The sequence below is a fragment of the Cheilinus undulatus genome, linkage group 21 (genome assembly GCF_018320785.1).
Source record: "Cheilinus undulatus linkage group 21, ASM1832078v1, whole genome shotgun sequence".
In the NCBI taxonomy this organism is placed as follows: domain Eukaryota; kingdom Metazoa; phylum Chordata; class Actinopteri; order Labriformes; family Labridae; genus Cheilinus; species Cheilinus undulatus.
In genome coordinates, this window is record NC_054885.1 from 35,678,334 (window position 1) to 35,695,851 (window position 17,518).

A 17,518-nucleotide genomic window follows, 5' to 3' on the forward strand; every position below is an offset into this window, starting at 1 on the left:
GAGATTTAGTAACGTACAAAAGGTTGCAAACCATTTGGTATGACATGATTTGTTGATTTGATTACAATTATTAACAACATAACGTAAATCTTTTAAGGGACTACTCATAAAAACGTGAACAAGACTGATTAATACATTAAAAAACCTGAATGAAAACAGTCACAGAGCTGGTCCACCATGGGCCAAATGCTATGGGACAGACTTGGTCTGGATTACAGCAAGTGTTATTCAGTCCAGATGTAGAGGGAACGCCAAGAGCTTGACCTCGGTTGTAGGGTCAGATGTTTCCCGCATGCCATGAGCTCAGCCTGGAACTGAGCTGGAGCCAGATTGGCTTGGGTACCTGTAAGTGTTGTGGGCAAGATGTGGCCCAAATGCCAGGACCCGGAGCTCACAAGGGTTCTGTCCAGTATTGTGTGGACCAGATGCAGGTCGAATGGCAGGAGGCAGACCTCGCTTCTGTCACTGCAAGTGCTGTGGGGGCCAGATGTGGGACAAATACTGTAAGCCAGACCTCGCCCAAAGTTGGCCAAATGTTATAAGACTTTGTTTGGGTAACATAAGGTGTTATGTTGTCCAGATGTGGCCCAAATATCATGATATGGACCATATATAGGTCACAGCAAGTGCTGTGTGGTCCAGATGTAGGGGGAACGCCAGGCCTGGGTAAAGCAAGCATGTTGTGGGCCAGATGTGGCCCAAATGTCATAACTAGACCTGGCTTTTCTTACTGAAAGTGTTTTTGGGGACAGATGTGGCCATGGGTCACAGATGTGGTCCAGATGTGGCTCAAATATCATGGGCCAAACCTAGCTGGTATGACCAGTATGACTTACACAGGACAGATGTTACCCATATGCCATGAGCGGGACCTTTCTCTGGTTACGACAGGAGTTGTGCTGGCCAGAATTTGACAAATGTTTTGTTCCAGATCTGGCTTGAGTTATGGCGAATGTGTGAGTCAGATAGTGCCCAAATGTCATAAGAGAATCTGGCTGGGGCTACAACAAGTTGTGGGGGTCCAATGAAGCCAAAATATCTTAAGCCAGACCTGGCTTAGGTTACAGGAAGTGTTGTTTGGGCCTGATCTGGCCCAAACATTATGGCTGAAAAGTCATGAGCTGGGTCTTGCTTTGGCACCAGTTAGGAACGCAGGGTTGATGTGGCTCAAATGCTATGAGCTGGACCGGTCTTGGGTTATGGCAGGTGTTGCATAATCCAGATTTAGGCTGAATGCCAAGAGCCCGACCTGGCTCAGGGGGAAAGAAAGTGTTTTGCAGGCCAGATGTGGCCCTAATGTCATAATCGGGCCTGGCTTGCAAGCCTGAGCTGCAGGGCAGATATTGCTGAAAAGTCATGTGCCAGACCTGGCATGGGTCAAGGCACAATATGGACCACAGCTGGGATGAGGAGAAAGCTATAAGGTCCTGATGTAGGTGGAATGCCAAGAGCCACATCTGACTTGGGGTAAAGCAAGCATTTTGTGGGCCAGATGTGGTCTAAATGTCATATCAGGCCCTGACCTTTCTTACTGAAAGTGCTGTAAGGGACAGATGTGGCCCAAATGCCACGGGCCAAATCTTGCAGGTGTTATGGCAGGTGTTGTATAGTCCTGATGTGGGCAAAACAACAAGAGCCAGACCTGGCTTGGGGTAAATGTGGCCAAATGTCATTACCAGACCTGGCTTGTCTTACCTAAAGTGTTGTCTGGGACAAATGTGGCCCAGATGTTACAATATAGATCTAAGTTGGATTAAGGCAAGTTTTGTAAGTTCCAAAAGTATGTGGAAGGCTAAGAGCCAGACCTGGTTCAAGGGTGAAGCAAGTGTTTAGCCATAAACCAGGAAAAAAAAGTGATTTGCTTTGTTAACTTCTGCTGTGCATGTAGGAAAATGAATAGACTTATAGTTACTTTTTTGCCCCTTTATTGACACTTTTCATCCATTTAAGCTACCTTTTGTCATTAAATACCACTTTTTTCCCACTTTTTTCAAATTTTTGCCCTTCATCAACATTTCTTTGCCACTTTTAGCCCATTAAAGCATCTTTTTGTCCTTAAACATCATTTTCCCTACTTTTTGCCCATTTTTATCACTCTCGACTGCTTTTTACCCATTTTTTACTCACTATTTTTGCTACTTTGAGCTGTTTTTGCCACTTTTCACCACATAGATTGTGGCTCTTGCAAAGGCATTTTTCATCAGTTTGGCCCTTTGGCTGAGCAGGGTTGAGTAACACTGCTTTAAGGATTATCACGTAGTATTGGCAATAAATTCATTACTAACACCAAATAACTGTTTACCTGGTAGACAGATGTTTAAAAACATTTGCAGACCAAAATATCAAAGATATAAAAATTAGGGCTGTCAAAGTTAACGCATTAATATCGCGTTAACTCAAATTACTTTTAACGCCCCTAAATTTTTTGTCGCACGATAAACGCATGCACGTTCTGTATGACCCTCGACCCATCCCGTAGTTTGTCAGACCAGGAAGTGGCGCCGTCGTGATGCGGTACTAGCGAGCAGAAATGGATGAAGGACAGAGACTTTGAATGACAGGTTCAGCTTTCAGATCATGTCAGATAAGACTGAAGTTATTTTCTCCTACTGTCGACATGAACGGAGTTACAGGAAGTTCGTAGAGTCTTATATAGCCCTCACCACTCGTTAGCCATGCACACGGCTAACGCAGAGAGCCGCCCCCCTCGCCATGCTGGATTTGTTTACAATGGAGACGCTCAGACAACTGGGGATAGACTCGCTATCTGGCATACCGGGCATTTCCCGGTGTAGGGACGCACTTTTGGGCCAGTATGATTTATTTATTTATTTAGGCTTTTATATCTGCCATGAGCTGCACCACAGCTGCGCTATTGACTGCTGACTGGTCCGATCACGTCTCCTAAAGGTCTGCTCTCATCCACACGCAGCTCCTGCTTGAAAGTGAAAGTATTCGGAAAAAACGAAACTTACTTAAACGATCGACTGGAACTGTAAATAAACGCCAAATTTAAATAACAGTCAATCAAGATGCTGCAAAACTGTGAAAGACTCTGCAGTCCCTGTAGGAGATTGTCTGATGCTGGTGAATGTACAGCTGCATCCTGAGGAGGAGGAGGAGACAGAGCAGCAGAGGCTGGTGTGTGACAGGAGAGCAGAGGTTAGTGAATGAGCTCTGTAGAGTATCAGAATATAAGCTGAAAGCATTATTAGACTGTGGGTCTCCTTTATTTAGGAAGAAAAAATGGTTTTAGATTAAATCTGTAGCTCTTCTATGATCTGAAGAATGAAGAGATGGTTAAGTCCTCTTACTTTACCTTAAAAGTTCTCCTCTGAGACTTCTTTTACTTTGTGTGTTCATCAGTTTTGAAAAGAGGCTTCACATGTGTTTATTGACATCATTCCAGTAAATCTACTGGACTGATGTCATTTCTTACTGTCAGCATTTATTTTACATTTGGACTCCATTTTTTAGTTTGAAAGTAAAAATATGATAAATAATAGCAGACATTTTTTAAGTAATTACTTGCTTTTTCTCTTGAGCAGGGCAGACGTGTCCACCTTACTCACATCAGAACAGTGAAACACCATTAGATGTGTCTGTGCCTTACTGCTGAGCTCTCAGCAGAGACTTGACTTCTTTATGTCCATGTGTGATGAGGAGATCTGTTGTTCTGTGTTCAGCTGCTGAGAACAGAGGAGTTAACTTCTAGAAGTCTAAAGTTTGACTCTACATTGTGGTATTAGTCAGTAATGTTACATTAAGGTCAGTATCTCCATCTGTTGTGGCTTTAGTTTACCATGTTATGCTCTCAGCAGATTTGTGCAGCGTTCAGTATCTTTGAGCTCAGACTAGAGAATTTTCTGGACTTTATCTGTTGTTGTTTTGGGTTGTTGACATGAACAAACATTTGCATAAAGAAAGCATTTTTGTCCACTTGTGTTGATAAGGGTATTTAAATCTTGAGAAATAGTACTGTAAGGTACATTTAGAATAGAAAAAAAAGTGTGATTAATTTGCGGTTAATCGCGAGTTAATTATGGAATTTGTGAGATTAATCACGATTAAGATTTGTTATCTATTGACAGCCCTAATAAAAATGTTTTAAGTATTTAAAATTAGACATAAATGTTTGAAAATATGGTTAAGTTTTTTTTTTTTTCCAGTCTGAATCTTTATGTGGGTGTTAGGGGAGGCTCACTGTCACACACTTTGAAAACCCCTGGGGTAGAGCAAGTGTTACGTGGGCCAGATGTCATGGGCTTGACCTGGCAGGGGTTACACTGAGTGATACACAGGTCAGATATTGCTGAAAAGTCATTTGCTACACCAGACGCTAGGTATGGAGTGTTGTCTTGGCCAGATGGGGCCAAAATGTCCTGAGCTGGACATTTATTGGCTAATGTTAAAAGTTCCGTTATGTGCCACACCTGGCTAGGGCTAAGGTGAGTCCAGATGTGGCCCAAATGTCTGGAATTGGCTTTGGTTGAGCATTGTTGCTGCATATTGTTGCTGAATCTCCTCACCTTATTTGTGATATTTAAAGATTGAATTGCTCATTTTGATGCAAAATTGTTAAAGAACTTTTATCAAATCAATCGATCCCAGTCATGCAGACTAATGAGCTCCAACTGACAGCAAAACTAGAAATCATGTTCAATGTTTGGCTGGAAAGCTTTCAGCTGAGGTTTAAGTCCTTCCTGGTGCTCTCTCTCTCTTTCTCTCTCTCTCTTTCTCTCTCTCTCTCTCTCTCGCGCGCGCGCTCTCTCTTGACGCACTTCACTCCACACGGCTGCGCATCTCCGGCATCTCTGTCAGGATTACTCAGAAGAGAAGGAGACACGCTGATAGATTTTGGTGAACGGCACCAAGTGAGCAGTGATAAAGGGAGAGCAGAGGAGACAGAGGACCGCGGGAATCCTTTTGTCCAGGTCACACGTGGCTGAGAGACGCTGCGTAAAGCTGCGGTTGTTGTTGGAGCGACTTGTTTCGGAGTTTGGTGGCGATTTCTCCACACTTTCCACTTCGCTGACAGTGAATTAACGCTGTTGGAGTAGTTCCTCAAACTGGCTGCTGCTGTTTCTCACTGCAGGGCTTTAGTGGCCCGGGAGACCCTCGTGTACTTCGGATGTGGTTGTGTGTGAAGACTCACGTAGACAGACTTATAGCGGAGCCGTTGCAGGAGGTGCTGCTGATGCAGAAGCGTGCAGGGATTTAGTGCAGCTGTGCATCTCTCTGCCCTCATTTCATCGGACAGATCACCTTTTGTTTGAGCGGTTGAGATCGCCTCCAGGACTGAAGTCCGCCCGCCTGCACCTTTCTTTGTTGACACCATTGTGCAAGGACTATGTTGATGAAGGAGTACCGCATCTGCATGCCTCTCACAGTGGAGGAGGTAAGGGGAAGTTTCCCTGTTTTTCCTGTTTGCATCCCTTTTACGCGTCCTGATCGTCCACTCGTGCATCACAGAGCAGTGGCTCACTGCCATGTCGATGATCACCAGAAAGTCTTGTTTGCAGAATGGATTTTATAGATTGCAATCGATGACTGAGAAGTTATCAATGATGCGATTATGTTTTTGCAACAAAGGACACAGTGAGCTCCTCAAGGTGCAGTCAGGCAGTCACCACAGGGTGGAGCTGCTGCTGTCTCCCTGAAGCTCAGAGAGGCCATTTATGAGAGAATATGTATGAATATAGGAGGAGGGGATGCTGGTCAACGGAGGTCATAGGGCTGGGCAATGCTGAGTTTATGAATTAGTCTGTACATTTACAAAAGAGGTGTTTGTATTGCTCTAGTTCATGCTGATTTAGTTAGAAAGACAAATGAGAGGCCTGATGCTCAGTAAAAAGAAAAGACAAGTTATTCTATTTTAAAGGTTGAGTATAAATAGAGATTTTTTTGAATATAAATGAGGTTTAAGGTGCATTTTTATTATCAATAAAATCAAAGGATATCATCATACAGCGTTGATTTTTGTCACTGTGATGCCACACATGGGTGTAAGAGGAAAAACGGCACTGACTACCCAGGCCCACAGTAGGGAGGGGCCCTTGGGAAACCTGCAATGAAAAGCGTATTCTGATTTATTTTTTCTTAGTAATTAGTGACATTATTAAACCAAAGGTGGCTAAAGCAGTGATTCTCAACACCCATTGAAGCTGCCTTGTGCAGTTAAATGCCACTTATTTCCTATATTGCCACTCTGATGCTTTTTGCCCATTTAAGTCACTTTTCACTCATTTTATGCCTGTTTTTGTCACTTTTTTGGTCACTTCCCACCCATTTTTGCCACTTTCTGCCCTTTCATGCACATTTTTCTCCCAGTGTTTGCTGCTTTTAGCCCATTTTTGCCACTTCTTTTAGTCATTTCTAGCCCATTTTTGACACTTTTATCCTGCTTTTTTAAATTTTTTGCCCCTTTGTGCCTTTTTTGATACCTCTCCTATTTAAGCTGCCCTTTGCAATTAAATGCAACTTTTTGCCCATTTTTCTGAACTTTTCTTCTGATTTTTACCCAGTTTAGTCACTTTTCACTCAATTTTTGCTACGTTTTTGTCACTTTGGGACCATTTTTGCCACCATTAATTCATTTTTTGGTCACTTCACACCCATTTTTGCCACTTTTTCTGAGTGAGACCCAACTGCAGTCAAGATGGCTGATGCTATACATCCAATCCATGCCGGAAGTCCCAAGCAGAAGTTTCTTCTTCATTTTGGACTCAGCTGCCAGTGTTTGTTAGTCTTTTTTGCACCTAAGCCTAACGCTTGGTGCTGGATCTCAAATATATTACCTTCCCACTGCCTTACCCTGAACCTAACCACTCGGGTTTAAATGCCTAAGCCTGACCTTAGACGTATGGACTTCTGGTTGAGACTTCCAGTATGGATTGGATGTATGTCGGTCATCTTGTCTGCAGTAAGGTACTCTTGCTTTTTCTTCCCATTTTTGCCACTTTTTCTCTCAGTGTTTGCCTCTATTTTACCATTTTGGCTACCTATCTTAATTGCCACTTTTTACCTCTTAGATTGTGGCTCTTGCAAATGCATTTTTCAACAATTTGGCTCTTTGGTGGAGCAGGGTTTAGTAACTCTGGACTAAATGAATCAGTCAACAGACTGAAATTTGCATGAAATAGAGTAGAATACAACATTGCTCCTCTCTTAAAAATGTCCAAATGATGTAGTACAGCGCTGCGAAATATTGCAAGTAAGTTTAGTTTAACCATAGTAAAATTGTTGTTCATAAATGGGGAAATGTTTCAAAAATGCATTAAAATGCATAGATATTTGTAAAAAAGGCTCAACATATGTTGCTTGTCTCACCAGTTAAGGGGGACCCTGTGTAAATTCTTTCTGGGGCCCAAAATCCCTAGCTATGCCTCTGATGCCACAACAACAAAAATAGAAGCCTTAAACACCCGAGATTGGATAATCAATTGTTTTTAATTTAAAAAAATGCAAGAAAGGTTCTGCTTGTTGTCTAAGTTGTCCAAATTTGTTGGCAACATTCGAAAAAGTAGATAGAACTCAGGTGATTATTAACAGTCCCACACACTTTTCAAAAATGTTGACAGTTCTCTACTTCCTGTGGTTAAAATATGAGTGAAGATTGTTAGCGTCTGAACCTTTTTACCACTGATGATTATATCTACAGTTGGTAGAATTTTTGCACTCATATGTCATATTAGGGCTGTCAAGATTAATCACATTAATTGCAATTAACTAAGATCCATAAATAGCATATTTATCATTTTCAATTGCAGTTAGCCTCATACTTTCAACACACTTTGGTTAAGCCGTGTCAGTGCCACCACTGCTCCTTAATGCCTCGTTTCGCTTGAAAAACTCAGACAGCTCAGTAGACAAGTCAAAAGACATCTACCTTTTTACTAGGGTTGGGAAATTAACTGCGAATAAGATTAAATTGCAATATGGTTGCTGCAACTTTTAAATCACAGACAGTGCAATATTTCCTTAACCGGAAATGTGGAAGAATACTTATTTTTTTGCAGCATAGATTATTTTGCTCTACAGATTCAAGTTTTTTTTTGTTTGTGGTAAATAAGTTTAAAAAAATCCTACTTCTGGGTCTCTGATTCTTGGGGGGATTGTGGACAGGCCAGGGGCACATATTTTTGTTAGAAAAGCCTGAAAAATTGTATTTTACCTGATATTTGACCTTTAAAATTCTTACATCACCTCATATTTTTCCAATAGTTTTTAAATCTGTATAAATTCTTAAATCTTATAATAGTAACACCATGTCTTGTGATGCTTTTCTTCCTGTGACAGATGTGACTTGTTAATGTTGTGGAAATATTCCAATCCAATCCACTTTATTTATATAGCACATTTTACAAAACATTACGTTTACCAAAGTGCTGCACAGCGAGTAAAACAAGTAAAAAAAATAAATAAATAAATAAAAAAAACACAGTGAACATAAAAAACATCATAAAATGCATAAAAATGGAAATATTGTCCGTTACATCAAAGACTGATGCATAATGCAGGAGGAGTTGCTACTACAAGCTGCTGTTCTGTTGCTGTACCTCACTCATGTTTTGTGCTGCCTGTTTGTGGTGGACTAAGATTATTCTCTGCCATTGGTTTTGAGTTTAATCACCCTGAGTCAACCCCTGTAACACGGACCCCTGCTCATCCTCTAAAACTGTGGCCAGACTAGACAGTTCCACATGCCCTGACCAGCACGCTCACCTCTGCAGCTTATGTCTTGTTTTAAACTGAGGACTATGTTCACTGAAAATGAAACTCTGTATGGTGTATTTTCTAAACCAACGTTTTGATTCATGCACCAGCTTCATATAGTGAGGAGAAAAGCTGTTAAAAGTGCCCTTCCTCATTAAGGTGATTTTCACACCTGATAGTTGGTGTGATTAGGGGCTAAATTTACAACATTGCTGCACTTTCATTTGGTTTGGTTCACTTTCATACTGCACTCAGACAAACCAACCATCCATCTCCTTTTTATTATTTCTTTTTCCACAATGAAAAAGACCAAATTTATTCTGTTTTGGTGTAAAAGTGACCTAACAAACAGACTGCTTTGTGAAGAACTCACAGCATGAACCAGTAAAGCCACTTGTAACAGCTTTTCTCCCTCATTTTAAGAAATTAATCAATAAACTTAGCCACATAGTGAATACACTTAATGGAGAGTCATTTTCAGTGAACAGTGTCAGATTCCAAAGGAAGTGAACAGTGGAGATGAGCTGCGGCTCTAGTCTCATCTTTTGTTTACAAGCTGTGCATTTAACAGAATGGAGATTGTATCATGTTGAAACCCAGAGTATGTAAGAGTTTAGAAAACTTTGACAACCTTGAGAAATGAGCGGATGTTTTTGAACAGTGTAGTCGGTGTTTTAGGAGTTTAGGAGTGTCTGCATGTCTCCCTGTGTGTATGTGGAGCTCTCGCTGTGCCGTGCTCTCTCTCTCTTTCCCACAATGCCCAAACCCACAATGAAACTGAGAGATGGGTCTCATAATATCCCGCCGTGACGGTATCAGTATGAATGTCCCACGGCAGCAAAGCTTCATTACAGCGCTATCACAGAAATCTGCTGTGATAACACATTTTGTTGCCATGGTTACGACAACCATTTGTTGTCTATTTAAAAAAAGCTATACATTATATATCATCTTGTAAAAACACTATTCAGATGTGATTTTTACATCTGCATCGCCCAGCCCTACAAGGTCATGAAGGACAAATCTTGCATGTAATTTCCTCTGAGTGTTTAGTGATTGTAGTCTTTCTGAGTGGTTTATAATCATATGCAAATAGCTCAGTGCCTTTTTCTTTCTTCTGCACTTAACATCTCTTTGCAGTTTGTTTATTCTTTTGTCACAAGTCACCAGGATACAATAGCTCCTGCAAGAATTGATGCTTGTGCCACCTCTGCATGCCCTCCATCTCTCTCTCTCACCGAGCTAAACGTCCAAAAATGCAGATTTAACACTCACATTTGATCACATTCTATCTCTGGAGTCACAGTCACGCGCTGTATTTGTGTTTGGATGCGGTAGCGTGAGAGAGAAGAAGAAGATGGAGCAGCGTCTGCAGGCTGAAGTTCCCCTCAGGTCACAGTGACACAGAAACGGCTCCATGACACAGAAATGCTGCTGCGTTGTCAGATTTTAGGATGCAAATACAAATGTGAGATTTCATAATCGTTCAGTGATCATCTCAGTGGAGACGATGTTTCTTAGACATCCTGGTTTTCTTTAAATTCTTTGAAATCCTTCAATAATGCTGTAATCTAAAGGGTTATTGAGGAATCTTAAACGGTTGTTTCAGGCTTTTGAATGGTTGAATATTTTCAGGGCTTTACAGATTTTATGAGGTTATCTAAGAATTTATATAATTTCTGAAAGATTGAAGGATTTTAAAGAGTTGAGGGATTTTGAAGTGTGATTTAAATATTTTGAAAGGGGTACTGAGTGTTTCTGGTTAATTTTTAATGGTTATTTAAGGATTTCAAAAGGGTTATTAAGCAAATTTCAAAGGTAATTGGGATCTAATTGGATTATTTAGATATTTTGAATTGTTATTTCAAAACTTAAAGGGTTTTTGAGAGTCATTGTTGGATCATTTTAAGCATTATTAAGGTCATTTGAAGGATGATTAAGATTTTTGAGGGTTATTGAAGGACTTCAAGGGCTTTGATTTTAAGTGGTTATTGGAATTTAAATGTTTAGTGACGCTGTTTTGTTCTTAAAGGAGCACTTTAGCTTAAAACCACTCACCAAGGGGTCTTCCTGTTTTCACAGTGATGTAAAAACGGCACCAGAGGATATTCAGAGGTCATCTGCTCCTTCTTTTCTCAAACACTTTGCTGTTTTACTGTCTCTTTAGCCATTTTCATTCACTTTTCTACCTGTATTAAGTTATTTTTCTATGTTCAAGCTAATCTAACTAGTCATCGTACACCAGAAGTTCCATATTGCATTTCAAAATTAAAGCAGGGAAGTTTCTCTTAAAATTGTAATTGCCTGACTTGAACCTTAATTGTAGTACTTATGCAGAAAAAGCAACTAAACTTGAACTCCTGAAAAAGGAGTAAATGCTTTCATATTTACCAGGGATCATTGCATGTCAGTGAGTCATTTTGTACATGCACTCCTGATGGTGACATCACCAGCCTGCACATTTGCCCCGCCCAAATTAAACCCAGCCAGGAAAGAGGTGAAAAGCTTTCCAACAGTCTAAATCCAACACTCAGTCACATGTAGATCTCAGTGTTTCCACATGTTTACAGCAACCATATTCTGACATAGCTTGTATGTTAGGACACAAATTTTGGATTTTACTCTACAGGGTCTTTAAAAGTATTTGCAAATTCCTTGAAATTTAGCTCAGGTTTCTCTCATTTCTCTTGATCTTTGCTGAGATCTTTTGCACTTTAATTAGAGTCCAACTGTGGTAAATAAAACTGATTGGACATGATTTGGAAAGGCACACGCTCTTTAGAAGGTCTCACAGCTGACAGTGATATCAGAGCAGAAACCAAAGGAACTGCCTGCAGAACATGGCTTTGTTTTTGCTCTGATATGAATGAATATGGTCTGAATACTTATATTTGTCTGATATCCAAGTGTTTAATTTTTAATAAGTTTGTCAACTTTTTTAAATTCTGTTTTCACTTTGTAATGATGGGATATTGAGTGTAGATTCATGGGAATAAAAAGGCCTTTTTTGACTGCAGCATCAGGCTGCAACATAAGAAAACTGAAAAAACCAAAGGTGGACTGAATACTTTCTGAATGACCTGTATATTCTGCTTTAAAAGTTTATAGAATGAAAGGTCTGTTGCACAATGTTTCAGTACATTTAAAACATTTCTTAAACGGCTCAGTAATAAGCAGAAAAACAAAGATTTTAATCTTCCTCGCCACGCAAGCAGCAGCAAAATGGGGCGGCAATTCTGCTGAAGAAACTGCGAAGTCTCTTCAGCATTTTTTGTGCTCGCCCTGGCTTAACTGAAGCTGCAGGAGGGGAGGATGTCAATTGGACTTCTTCAGAAGTGCAGACATTTTCTTTATCAGAAGGTTCACCGCGGTCTGGGCGGTTGGGAGGTAGAGCTCCTTCTGAAGGCTGAGGAAAGGCGCCGTCATCTGGGAGGGCGTCCCAGTTAGGTGACCTGGGAGGTACCACTTCATTGCAGGAGTTTTCTGCGTTAGCTCCTACTGAAGGCAAATCAAAGTCACCGTCATCTTGGAGGGCGTCCCAGTCAGGTGACCTGGGAGGTACCACTTCATTGCAGGAGTCTTTTGTGTTTGCTCCTACTGAAGAAAGCGAAACATCAATGTCTTCTGGGAATACATCCCAATCAGGTGATGCAGGAGGCAGGTAGTCTTTGCTGTCAGCTAGTTGGGCCATGTCTGTAGGCCATGTAGAAGACGCGTCCTCATCAGGGGAGCCTGAAAGATGTCCTCTCTCTGACAGCCAGGACGAGGAAGACTGCACCCCTGTGCACATGTGAGGCCCTTCTCCTGTCTCATTAACAACAGAGACCAGGACTTTGTCTATGCTGGTAGGAGCCTCATTAGTGGAACCAGCAGGTGAAGTGTGGCATCCAGAGTCCTGCTCAGAGATGTTACCGATGCCAATCACACCCCTGATCAAACAGGAAAAGAAGAACAACAATCAGTCGATCCATCAGTAAACCAACGGTCAATAAGCGTTTATTAATGTTCATGTTACGTACTGCTGTATGCCGTCAGGCTGCTGATTAATTGAAGGCATTCCAAAAAAATGGTGCTGCAGAGCGTCACGGGGCCGGATTCTATCTTTGCCATTGAGATGCAGCAAATGTTTGAGTAAGTCCACGAATGCCAGCCGCTCCTGCCACTCGGCTTCATCCTCTTTTGGGTATACCTGGATTAGGAAACACATTCAGATGAGGTGATTTACCTTAAAACACTCAGAAACCTCAGGTATGTGTAAGACAACTTCAACCACAGACAAACAGGAAGTGCCTGTGCAACAGATCATACATATCCAGACATGCCGCAGATTTAAAGCACAAGCAAACTGAAACTTCAGCACAGCTGCTGTGAGGAGTGCTGGATGTTATTGAACACAGCAGAGAATACCTACATGGACTAGATCGTCCACAGAGTTGGGCAGCTCCCAGAACGTCTTCCTCTCTTTTGCCTCGATATTGTTGGCGGCTTTGAATTCTTGAGGCGTCTAAAAGATCAAAATGAATGGAAACATTTTAAAGGAGTTCAAATCAAATGATATGTCATCTCAGTTAAAGAGGAGAATGTTTACTCTACCATGAGCTTCCATGATGATCCTTTCTCGGTCACCTCCTCTATAAAAAAGTGCCGGGTATATATCCCATCCCGGAGCATCTGGTCACTAGGCTGACCCACCACCTTCACTATGGCGCTCATCTGCACACAAACACAACAATGTCAGCTAATGTTCCTCATCACATCTGATCTAAGTCTGAGGGAATCTACGTACCATCTGATGATCGCAGGAGATGGAAAAGAGGTTGTCAGCGAGGTACAGGAACGCCAGGACGCAGCCCAGCCCCCACACATCAATGCTCCCATTAAAGGGGAGGCCGAGGGCGACTTCTGGAGCCCTGAAGAGGAAGACACAAGTCAGTGGTTAAAAATCTGTGGGATAACTTAAAAGATAAAGACGTAAACAGTGATAAATGATAAATGATCAGCTCCTTCAGTGTAGGATGGACCTACCTGTACCCACGAGGCTGAACTTTCATCCCATGCCTGACGTATTTGGTTTTCATGGCCAAACCAAAGTCGATCAGCTTGACCTGGATGTTTTCGGCGTTTCTGTTGACCACCATGATGTTGTCGGTTTTAATGTCAGTATGCACAATACCGAGGCTCCCCAAGGCATCCAGAGCCACCAGCAGCTGCAGGGACCAAACAAGAGGACACATTTACTCTTACACGCACTCTTAGCTGAAAATATTTAAACTTTTGGGTTGCAAAAAAGAAAATCAATGCATGAAGTCTGTTGATAGACTCAGAGCCGTACTATCTGGCTCCATATATTTCAGTAAAACATACCTGCTGTGCAATGGGCCGGATTTCATGGCTATAAAGTGCTGTCCAGTTATTTTCCTTCATCATGCCGTACAGATGGATGTCCAGCATCTCAAAGGCCAGACACGTCTCTCCCATATAGTCAAACCTTTCGTAGAATTTGACCAGGTTGGTCTGATCGGGGTTCAGGACTGAGATGGCCTCCAGCATGGCCTCCTGGTGAGAAAGAAGAAGATATAACAGCAGGTTATTATCCTGAACATCCTCTGATGGAGGATAGTCACCTTCAGGACATAGAAATCACACAGAGCAGGCCGGCCCAGAAAAACCTGTGATTTATTGATGACATCAGTGTTGGATCAGAAGCGAAGGGGCTGGCATCCCTTTAAACAGTTGCCTCTTTGTTGAGCTGAAAAGCGTTTCAAGCAAATTCACCACTTTTTCTGGACAATTTTTTTACTGTTTTCCTTCGATGTCTCTTTTAACCCATTTCTGCCACTTTTAACCTTTTTGTTGACATATTTTACCCATTTTTGTGTCTTTCAACCACTTTTTCTTTTTGCCGTATTTAACCCATGTTTCCATTTTTTTAACCCATTTTCACCACTTTTTCTGGCAAATTTAGCCTTTTTCCTCTTGTAACCCATTTTAACACTTTTTGCCCTTTTTGCTACATATAACCTTTTTTCTGCTATTTTCCCCCATTTTTGCCCCTTTAACCAATTTTTACCTTTTGCCATTTTCTAACATCTTTTCATGTCTTTTTCCAACCATTTTTTCCTCTTCCCATTTTTGTCCCTTTAACCATTCTTTTTGGCACATTTTAACCCTTTTTCACCAACTTTTAATGTGTTTTCAGCACATTTTCTGCCCATTGTCTGTACCATTCTTGACTATTTTCAACCATTTTTGCCTCCTTGATCCATTTATAACATTTTTTTAAACCCCTTTTCACCACTTTTTTCAGCCAATTTTGTTACTTTTTTGCCAAGTTTTCCCTTTCTTTCCAATTTTTGGACACATTCCTCCCCTTTTCCATTTCTTACTATTTATTGACCATTTACCTTGGCCATTTTTAGCCCTTTTAACCCATTTTTTTCACTTTTTACCCTTGTTTTTGCTTCTTTTAGATCCATTTTCACCATCTTTTAATCTCTTTTCACTTCTATTTCTGCCCATTTTTGCCACTTCTCACAAGTATACATTTATAATTTTACTCTCATGGTTATGTCAGTTTCTTCTACTTTATTTTCTGGCGTCCAGATGTTTGTGGACCTTTAGGCTAAGCTATGAAGTCTGACATTAGACATTAGTAGTCCAAATGGTTTTGTCAATGAGCCCATCCACATTGTGAACATTACCAAAGAGGTAAGTCTGAGGTTTACATTTTGAAAAGTTTATATCGTTCTACAGCATGGAAAGATAATAAAAACAACCCTTTTTGTTGCTTTGGTAAGAGTGGTTATAATTCAGGTTAAAAAGATAAAATATGGATCTCACAGCTTAGCTCTACAATTGACCATGATTTTGCTGACCCCCTCCTTAACGGCGGCCTTGCACAGAGTCAGAACTGTAGCCTACCTCCACATCAGCGTCCTGGATCAGCCCCGGATCATTCTTAAGTATTTTCAGTGCCACCGTCTCTTTGGTGGGCACCTTGACGCACCTGGCCACTTTTCCAAAGCAGCCTTGGCCGATTATCTCCATCACGGAGTAGGCGGACCTTTTGCTGAAGTAAGTTTCAGCTTTGTGAAGCTCAGCTGTGCTGGCGTTGTCTGTGGAGAGACAGGGAGAGGAAATGTGTGAAGACAGTACGTTTACATGCATTACATTTTTTTTTATTTCAATAAATGTAAAAATTAAAATGAGCAACTATCTAACTGAGTGTACGTCAGACTACCAAAACATGAACAATTTTACATCTCTGTACATTTCATACATGTCTTAGATGTTTTTATACTTTGATATAAGTCAGCCAGAGGCTGTAGAGCATGCAGGAAGACTTCTGGTTTGAAATAGTTAAAATGTATACATGCAAATAGTGTGGCACAATTTGGTTATTATGTGGGATTATACTGCACAGTTCTGCGATTTGTAATTACATATTGTATCCTTTAATGTTGCACAGCCTGGCATCAGGATCAGATTAATTTTGCAGCACAAATGTGAGAGTGAAACGATCATCATCATCATCATTATCTCGTCTGTCTGACTGTGAAAATTTCTGTTCACTTTAATCTAAGTCAGACTAGCGTGTTTACTTGTAGATTTTAAAGTTCAGTTACAGTCAGACAAACATTTTCATTTTTTCAGACTCAGTAAAACCAGACTGACAGTGTTCAGTGTACGAGTCTTACCTGCTGACATTTTTACAATCAGCTGATTTCTGTTCAACGACGTAAACGTGGAAATCTGAACCTTTCAGTTTGAAAGTTTTGAAGTTCAGAAAAATCGAAAGTTGCCAACCAAAAAGGTCTCCTCTCTCAAATGCTTGTTCACTCTCTGAGTGGTAAAGGGGAACTGACAGAATCATCCAGAGGTCTTTAATCTCCTCTGTGGAACATTCTAGGATGGAACCGTGATGTCGCAGTCCCTGAAGGTTCCATTCTTTTTAGAAAATAAACGGAACATGAGTTAAAAACACAAACAAACACCTGATGAGACTTGTTTTGGTTTATTGATTTTGTTTTTATGTGAAAGTTAGAGTTAGTATTTTTTTTTGTGTCATGTTATCAAGATAAAAACATATTTTTTCAAATAACACCCCATCGATTAGAAAGAGAGAAAAATCTGCAGAATATGTTACCAAATAAGCAATAATCAGATTATAAATAAACTTTTTCACTGTGACACCTGATAACAAGCAAAGTTTTATTCACTTTTACTTTTACAATAACAGCACAGACAAAGCAAACCCCGGCTTCAAACAGAGCACTTCTATGTTTTCATCCTTGGTGGGTTTTCTGAAGGTCTGCATAGACTAAAAGCTGCATTTCTGCCCAGTGACATTACATCCAAAGTTACTGGTGAAATGGGCCCCAGTTTGGCTCAGTAGTTAAAGCAGGGGCCCATAAATGGAGGCTTTAGTCCTTGAAAGTGGATGAAATTGATTTAAAAAGGGACAGAATGGGAGAAACTAGTCTAAAAAGGCATAATTGGAAAACAGAGTCAAAAATTGGTAGAAGAAAGAGGTGAAAAGAGGTCAATAAAGTGTCAAATATGGGTTAGAAGTGGGAAAAAAAAGGGGAAAAGTGGCAAAAATTGGCCAGTGAAAGTGTCAAAGTGTTATAAATGGGTTGAAGAGGCCAATAGGCTGGAATAGGTTAGAAGAGAGAATAACTGGAAAAAAAAGGGTAAAATTGACCAGAAAAAGTGGTGAAAGGGTGTTAAAAAAGAGGCAAAAATTGGTTGAAAGTGGCAAAAGCGGGATGAAGTAGGATTAGAATTGGTTTAAAAGGGGCAC

The 17,518-nt window shown here is 40.8% G+C and overlaps 1 protein-coding gene across 1 annotated transcript in view; it reads left to right on the forward strand.

The window, feature by feature from the left end:
- The first annotated feature begins 4,799 nt into the window (after nt 1-4,799).
- The window catches only part of pitpnc1a (phosphatidylinositol transfer protein cytoplasmic 1a), a 94,456-nt gene continuing 81,737 nt past the window's right edge, over nt 4,800-17,518 (forward strand). Inside the window, exon 1 of the mRNA XM_041816810.1 lies at nt 4,800-5,398. Coding sequence (XP_041672744.1) covers nt 5,351-5,398 — 48 coding nt within the window. The 5' untranslated portion in view covers nt 4,800-5,350. The remainder of the gene's footprint in view (nt 5,399-17,518) is intronic.